Genomic DNA, 7,725 nt, shown 5'->3' on the forward strand with positions numbered 1-7,725 from the left:
CGTTATATTGTGATTGAAGAAATTATTCATAATACTTATTTAAATAATAAGTTATATATATAGTTTTATAGTCTTATAAACAGCGTACGTGAAATACTCAAACCCTTGAAAAGTAATCAAATCTAATGGGTAAAGACTAAAGACCAAAGAGAGTCCACAGTTTAGCATCTAGATAATTATCTGTGTGTTCGTCACACGTGACGGTCACATTTCGAGTACGTCACTGCTCGCGAATCACAGTGAGAAAACTCCTATATAAATGGCATTCAGCAGCAGATTAGAAACACTATAAACTGAAGCCTTCGAACTCTCCCAACAACAAGAAGAAGAACATCATCAATGGCAGCTGCGTAAGTGTCTTGGAATTTGAAATCACCAAGAATTCTGAATTTTGTTATAAAACACAAAAACACATGACATGGCTTATGTTGACGGAAGAATGTAATATAAATATTTTATTATAATGAACCATAATATATGTATATATAATAAGTTAAACATTGTGTTAGGACCTATTACATTGGGCTATTCTATCTCTAACAAGTAAAATTGTTTTTACTAATGTTGTTATGTGAGTTGTGAAGGGACTAAAAGAAGTTTGAGAAAGAGCTTTAGTAAAAATAAAGTGACAGTTTAAATTTAACCAAACATACATGAACAAGATGAACAAATTAAATCTTTGAACATTCTTGCATATATTTATTTTCTTAAAAAAAAGAATAAAAAAGGAAGAAATTTGTAGGAAAAAAGTTTATTTCCAAACCACTTTGAAACTATTTTCTTGCACCTCGTTATATTGTGATTGAAGAAATTATTCATAATACTTATTTAAATAATAAGTTATATATATAGTTTTGTAGTCTTATAAACAGCATACGTGAAAAATTCAAACCCTTGAAAGGTAACAAATCCAATGGGTAAAGACTAAAGACCAAAGAGAGTCCACAGTTCAGCACCTAGATAATTATCTCTGTGTTCGTCACACGTGACGGTCACATTTCGAGTACGTCACTGCTCGCGAATCACAGTGAGAAAACTCCTATATAAATGGCATTCAGCAGCAGATTAGAAACACTATAAACTGAAGCCTTGGAACTCTCCCAACAACAACAAGAAAAACATCATCAATGGCAGCTGCGTAAGTGTCTTGGAATTTGAAATCACCAAGAATTCTGAATTTTGTTATAAAACACAAAAACAAATGACACGACGGAAGAATGTAATATAAATATTTTATTACAATGAACTATAATATATGTATATATAGTAAATTAAACATTGTGTTAGAACCTATTACATTGGGCTATTCTATCTCTAACAAGTAAAATTGTTTTTACTAATGTTGTTATGTGAGTTGTGCAGGACCGTGAACGAGCATCTTCCCACACCTTTGGATGCCACTTCCGAACAACCTCCTCTCTTCGATGGAACCACAAGGTTCACTCTTCTCTACCTATTTTTATTTTTATATTTTAAATTTTGTTAATGTTTGGTATACACATCTTTGCACAAATCTGAACACACAACACTATGTCCGAATATTCAACTATCTTCTTTTTATATTTTTGGGGGGCCTACATTCTGTTTTTGTTTTTGTCCGATATTCATTTTCTTTAGTCTTTATTGTGTCTTCTGTTTAGGATTTTGTTTTTATACCTTGTATGGTAAAATGAACTTGGAACCCTTTTTTTGAAGGTTGTACACCAATTATACATGTCCATTTGCACAGCGTGTGTGGATCATCAGGAACTATAAGGTTATTTATCTTCAACTTAAGTTATTCGATACTGCTTTTCTAGCTTCTAATTTCAATTAAAAGACAGACCCTTTAGCCCTTCTGGGTCATCTGTCCTGTTCCTTCCTTGGGATTTTTTTTCTTACTTACTAAAGTTGATGAATATTAATTTGAGTTGGAGGGATTACATGACAAGATTAAATTAGTTCCAATTAACCTTCAAAACAGGCCTGCTTGGTACAAAGAGAGAGTCTACCATGTAAACAAGGTGATACTTTTAAATGCCTATCTAATGCATACTTCATTCAGCTTCTTGAATTTCTTGATCGATTATCAATTTTTTAAATATTATCAGGTACCCTCATTGGAACACAATGGCAAAGTTATTGGGGAGAGCCTTGATTTGATTAAATATGTAGACATCAACTTTGAAGGACCTTCTCTTCAACCCAATGTAAGATTTGCATAATTCATTGTGCCCTTCATAAAAGCTCTCTACCTCTCTTGGAATTTGACTCTAAAGTTATGACATGATTGTAGGATCCTGCTAAAAAAGAGTTTGCCGAAGAACTGATAACCTACAGTGATACCTTCAACAAGATAGTGTTCACATCATTTAAAGGAGAAACTGTCAAAGAAGCCGGTAAGACTTAAAAACTTGCTGCCTCTTGAGTCTTTACACCATTTTGTATAGAAGCTAGCCTCACAAAACCTTAAACTTGCATCAGGCCCTGCTTTTGACCACCTAGAGAATGCTCTTCATAAATTTAATGATGGGCCTTTCTTCCTTGGCCATGAGTTCAGTTTGGTAAGTGGAATTCTCAACTATGATTTTGATCTTTCTTTGGTGCTGTGTTGTGTGCCTTTTGTGTATATATTGACCTTGGTACATTCTCTTAAAACATATTAAAGATTCAAATTTTATTTTACCTGTGCTCTAGACAATGATTATGTATAGTTATATATAAATATGGGAAGTGGAAACCAGTAATATGATTATTAAAGGATATTTCCTACAATTCCTCCTTTGATTTTTGAGCGAAAATATGTGATCTTCAGGTGGACATAGCTTACATCGCGTTTGTTGAAAAATTCCAAGCCTTCCTTTCAGGAGTGTGGAATTATGACATCACTGCAGGAAGGCCTAAACTTACTAAGTGGATTGAGGTAAATTAAAACACATATGATGTTTAGTGGCAATTGCAAGTTCTAGTAGTCTAAGATTTACAACTTGTAAATTTATGATCTCCCCCATTTAGTAACTAGCTAATTCATTTTAGTCATCAATCTTGACGGGGGAGCATACATGCACATGCTATATATTTTTATATTCTCGACTTTAAACATGGCTCTGAAGGAGGCATGAGTTCCTTATGTATCAGAGTTCTTGGTTCTTGAATGGTAATTGTTCTTGTTAACCTTTGTACAGGAGGTGAACAAGATTGATGCTTATAAGTCAACAAAGACGGATCCCAAAGTGATCGTTGAATTATACAGTGCCATCTTTTTGGTACTAACCATTTAGTCATGGAATTATGAATTTGATTTCGTTGAAGCTTTTTTACTCTTACTTTCTGCAAGTGTGTTTTTTGCTAACCACTCTTTAATCTAATTTTCTTCCTCAGGCTAAGCACTGAACATACCAGCACAGTTCCATTGGACGTTAATTAGTTAAATAAGTGGCTGCCTTTTATTTTTTATTTTTCTTTTGTTGAAGAAATAAGTGGCTTTCTGCCTTATTGTAATGTTTCTTAGTATATCATGTCTTACGTGTGTATGTACTAGTTGAAGATATAGACAGCATTTGATCAGCATGTATGGATTGCTTAAATAAATATAAATTATTCGGTTTAGAACAGTCCTTAAAAAAATAGTTTATGTTTAGGAAACATATTCATTTACATCTACTATTTTACACACATATATCCATAATTGATTCCCATATGTCTACATTTTAACACATAAAAGTGTAAGTGAAAAAAAATATGTGAAATAGTAAATTAATGTGTGAGAATCAAAACCCTCTTGTTTAAATATATGCATTTGTGTGTGTGCTTACACCTTGAAGAAGGCTTATGCGGATCCCTAGCACAACTTATTACTAATTTTATCAAATTCTTTAACTATGGTTCGAGTAGTTGATTAACTGATTTCATGGATAATATGAACACAACCATAAACCCACAATCACCCACAAAAAATGCACACTAACAAGCAATATATTGACCGAAAGAAAAAACCCTTATAGACCATGTTCTAAAATCGAATCCACTATGAAAATAGTTGTGATAAAATACTACATACATCCTAAATGAGTAAGATATTTGTATTCGAGCTCTCTACTCTTGACATCTAGGTTATGCAAGTCAATTGCCAACATCAAATCCCAATCTCTTAGATTTTTCAAGGCTACTTGAAGATTTGATGATGTGCCTCTTTGGTTTCTAGCAACAATCAAATGCACTCATGAATTATCAAGGTGTTTGAATGGAATCTCCTCTCAATTGCAAGCCAATTTAGAGATTATTTTTCGCTCTTATACAAGTCACAAATAAGGGTTGGTTGGCTAAAAAAATAATTGGGAAAATCAAAATTGAAATTCCTAGGCAAACTCGCTCAACCAAGTTTCGGGTGAATTTTAGGTGAATTGTTTTGTGTAACTAATTTTCAAATGTGACTATCATGCTCAAAATTTCTCCTGACACATTGTATTTCACTTAATTAAGATTCCTTCTATAGCACTTGAAGTCTTTCTTTTGAACTTGAACCTCAATGATTTGATGAAATTACAATTGAAATGAAATTAAAATACATGGAAATTCGCAATTACCATAGAAACTTTTTAATACCAAATTTTTCCAACACTGCAAATATTCTGACCCACTCAATAAATGTAACTTCAAGTATATTACACCACCTAATAATTTTTATTAAGTTAATATTTGAAAATCCCACCGTTGATACTTAACAATACATTGCTAATAAGTTGGTCAAAAAGGTAATGTCAGATCTTGTGCAATTCACAAGATACATCAAACCACTGATTTTATTAAAATATGGTACTTTAGAATTAGAACTAAGAGTTTATTGATCATCTTCTTGAGGACAAAAATGGTCACTTACATCAATTAACTGAACTAATATTGGAGTGTTCAAAGGATGAATTTTCTTTATATAAAGGTGCTTTAAGACCTTTTGTGTGTGTGTGTGTGTGTGTTGACTCATGAATAAGAATTCCATTTATAAGATATATCTCACAACTTGCATTGTAGTATGCTCTCCAAAGAGCAATTCTTCTCAAAATCTCATAAAGTGTGTTGAGATGAAATCTCATTGTAACAAGTAAAAGTACAATAATAAATAAAAATAAATTTAAAAAAATTGTACATAAATAAATGTTAAATTATCGATTGTCCCAAAATCTTAAGCTATTAGCAAATGATGAATTTAATCACTTAACCATAAGTCTAACAATAAATAAGTTAATAACTTCATAAAAAATAAAAAATAAAATAAGAGAACCGTGTTTTGGTAAGAGATTGCTAAAGCTAAAAGAACTGTGAAGTGTGAACCATATTTTTGCTCACATATAAGTCCGTTTGCCTCAATTTTTTCTTTTCCATCTAAAAATTTGAAATACAATGTTTTATTTATTTATTTGAAATACAATGTTATAAAGCTATCACTTTTTTAAAGGTATAATAATTTCTTCGAGGCTATAAAACTAAGCTAAAATCATGCATATATAAAATAAAATCCCGTAAAAAGAATCACCCTGCAGTATAACTTACATAAACTGACAAGCAACCATAAAAGAATCACCCTACAGTTTACTAAGGACAATTTAGATTTGTTCCATATAAATATTCTTTTACTATTGGCAGCGAAAATAAATAAATAAAACCTTTTACTTATAAAGAAGCATTACTATCATTCAGCGCAAAACACACAGATATAGGGAAGGTTTTTATTTTGGTAAGTCAGACCTAGAGGAAGTGGAAATACATGCCAGATTACATATGCTATGCTATGGCCAACGCGGTAGGTGGCCTAGTGGTAAGGGATTTGAGTCAACAAGACTCCGGTCTTGAATTTGAGTGTCCCCTCACTATTGAATATGTTGGTGTCTATCTTCTTCTAATTGCCTTGGGGTATAAGAAATTGCCCCTTCAGCCTATGCATTTTCTTTTTACCAAAAAAGAATTGTTATAATATGCGTTTATTAAAAACTATGGGGTAAACTACGTATTTGGTTCTTATTCTTTACACTATATTTTACTTTGGTTAATCTTTTAGTACTGTGTCAATTTAGTCCTTGCCGTTATCTCTTAGATGAAAATTACTAATATGCCAAACGACCAAAATAAAAAATTAGTTTATTGCTACATTAACCAAAACTGATTTTTTTTTTTTTTTTTCATTTTCCACGTTAGCAGTTTCCATTCAAGAGATAATGGTAAAACTAAATTGACACGACATTAAAAAGTTATGGACCAAATTAACAGAATTAAAATGTTAAAAATCATATTAAAATATGAAGTAAATAATAAGAACCAAATACTTTATTTACCTAAAACTATATATACTAATAGTCGCTTTCTCTTTTGTATAGAGAGAATCATGTGGCACAAGAAAGAAGTGAGTCAATTACGACTGCACTAAATTTTCAACTTTTTATAAAATAAAATAAAATAAAACTTAGGGGATGGCCTCTAGCACAAGAAAGAAGTGAGTCAATTACGACTGCACTAAATTTTCAACTTTTTATAATAAAAAAAACTTAGGGGATGGCCTCTCACAAAAGGGTTGGGCCTCACATATGAGTCCCGTCATGGAGCCCATCCCCATCTCTAATGGCTTGTTTGGAAGTTAAAAAAAGGAGGAGGAGTAGAGTAAAGGGAGGGAGAGTAATTCAATTACGTTGTTTGGAAGTTTTTTAAGGAATGAGGGAGAGGGATTTGGAGGGGTTTGGAGGGGTTTCTACTCCCTCTAATCCCTTATTTTTAATTCTCTCAAATTGGAGAGATTTGGAGGGAGAGGAGAGTAGATAAATTATTGACCAAATAAATTTTCTAATTTACCCTTTCTAAATTACTAAAATTACAAACTAATTATATAAATAATCTCTGTTTGTTTCTTGAGAAAATTTAAGGTAAATGAAAATTTTTTTTGAATCTCACTATTTCACTGACTAAGAAGCTAAACATCCATGTCATTTTTGCTAAAAACCATTGAAATACCACGGAAATGGATCCAGAGCAAAGGAGAGAAATTGGAAACGTTTCACACTTTTACCACAAGGCTTCTGTGTCGTCTTCTTCCTCTTCATCCTCCTCTTCCTCGCAATGATTCCGGCGATTCCTAAGCCGCCGATCGACCGAATGCCGCTGCCTTCTTCGGTCAAGTACCAGTCGGCGCCGATGAACGTGCTGGTCATGTCTCAACCGATGCGGAGCCCGCACGAATTCGACAACGTTAACGACGACGAAGACGGCGAGATGTTGACGCCGCACGAGATTGTGGCGAGAGCTCAGTCGCCGATCTAGCCTGTTCGATGCTCGAAGGCGCTGGGAGGACCCTCAAAGGGAGGGATCTCTGGCGGGTTCGCAATGCGGTGTGGCGCCGAACAGGTTTTCTCGACTGAGGGCGGTGGGACCAGGGATCCGGCGGTGGCTGCTGCGAAGCTTGAGAGGAAGATCCGGTGGTGTTAGATGGAACAGGCATACAAAGTTTTCTTTTTTCTTTTTCTTGGCATCCAAACAGTCAAACAATGAAAGAATAGATATAAATAAAAAAAAAAATTTGCTTTATTAATTGGATAAAAAAAATTAAATAGGGGTAAATTTGTCTATTTTAAATCATTTCCTCTCCTTTCCATTTTAATTTTTTAACACTTTAATAAGAAAAATGATTAATTACTTCCTTCTCCCTTACTAATTTTAAAAACTCCCAAACAAGGTAGGGGTAACCATTGCCCTCTACTCTCCTCT

At 33.2% G+C, this 7,725-nt stretch overlaps 1 protein-coding gene across 3 annotated transcripts; it reads left to right on the forward strand.

Moving 5' to 3' along the window:
• Nucleotides 1-297: 297 nt before the first annotated feature.
• LOC142610867 (glutathione S-transferase L3-like) lies at nt 298-3,582 on the forward strand. Of its 3 annotated transcripts, none has more exons than XM_075782833.1 (10): nt 298-350; nt 1,363-1,437; nt 1,696-1,756; nt 1,917-2,003; nt 2,091-2,189; nt 2,276-2,378; nt 2,464-2,543; nt 2,795-2,902; nt 3,165-3,245; nt 3,361-3,582. In XM_075782833.1, exons 1-10 carry the CDS (start codon nt 340-342, stop codon nt 3,370-3,372), a joined length of 717 nt encoding a protein of 238 aa, XP_075638948.1. In that variant the 5' UTR covers nt 298-339; the 3' UTR covers nt 3,373-3,582. The 3 variants fall into 3 exon arrangements, with proteins under 3 accessions (XP_075638948.1, XP_075638949.1, XP_075638946.1); XM_075782834.1 differs by lacking the exon at nt 298-350 and adding an exon at nt 1,089-1,138 and having other exon boundaries at nt 1,964-2,003; XM_075782831.1 differs by lacking the exon at nt 298-350 and adding an exon at nt 1,095-1,138.
• The last annotated feature ends 4,143 nt before the right edge of the window (nt 3,583-7,725 follow it).

The sequence above is a fragment of the Castanea sativa genome, chromosome 9 (genome assembly GCF_040712315.1).
Source record: "Castanea sativa cultivar Marrone di Chiusa Pesio chromosome 9, ASM4071231v1".
In the NCBI taxonomy this organism is placed as follows: Eukaryota; Viridiplantae; Streptophyta; class Magnoliopsida; order Fagales; family Fagaceae; genus Castanea; species Castanea sativa.

Coding starts and splice junctions, on each gene's coding strand:
- LOC142610867 (XM_075782833.1), top strand. Junction 1,757..1,916: donor GGATCATCAGGAACTATAAG/GTTATTTATCTT, acceptor TTTGAGTTGGAG/GGATTACATGACAAGATTAA. Junction 2,544..2,794: donor TTGGCCATGAGTTCAGTTTG/GTAAGTGGAATT, acceptor TGTGATCTTCAG/GTGGACATAGCTTACATCGC.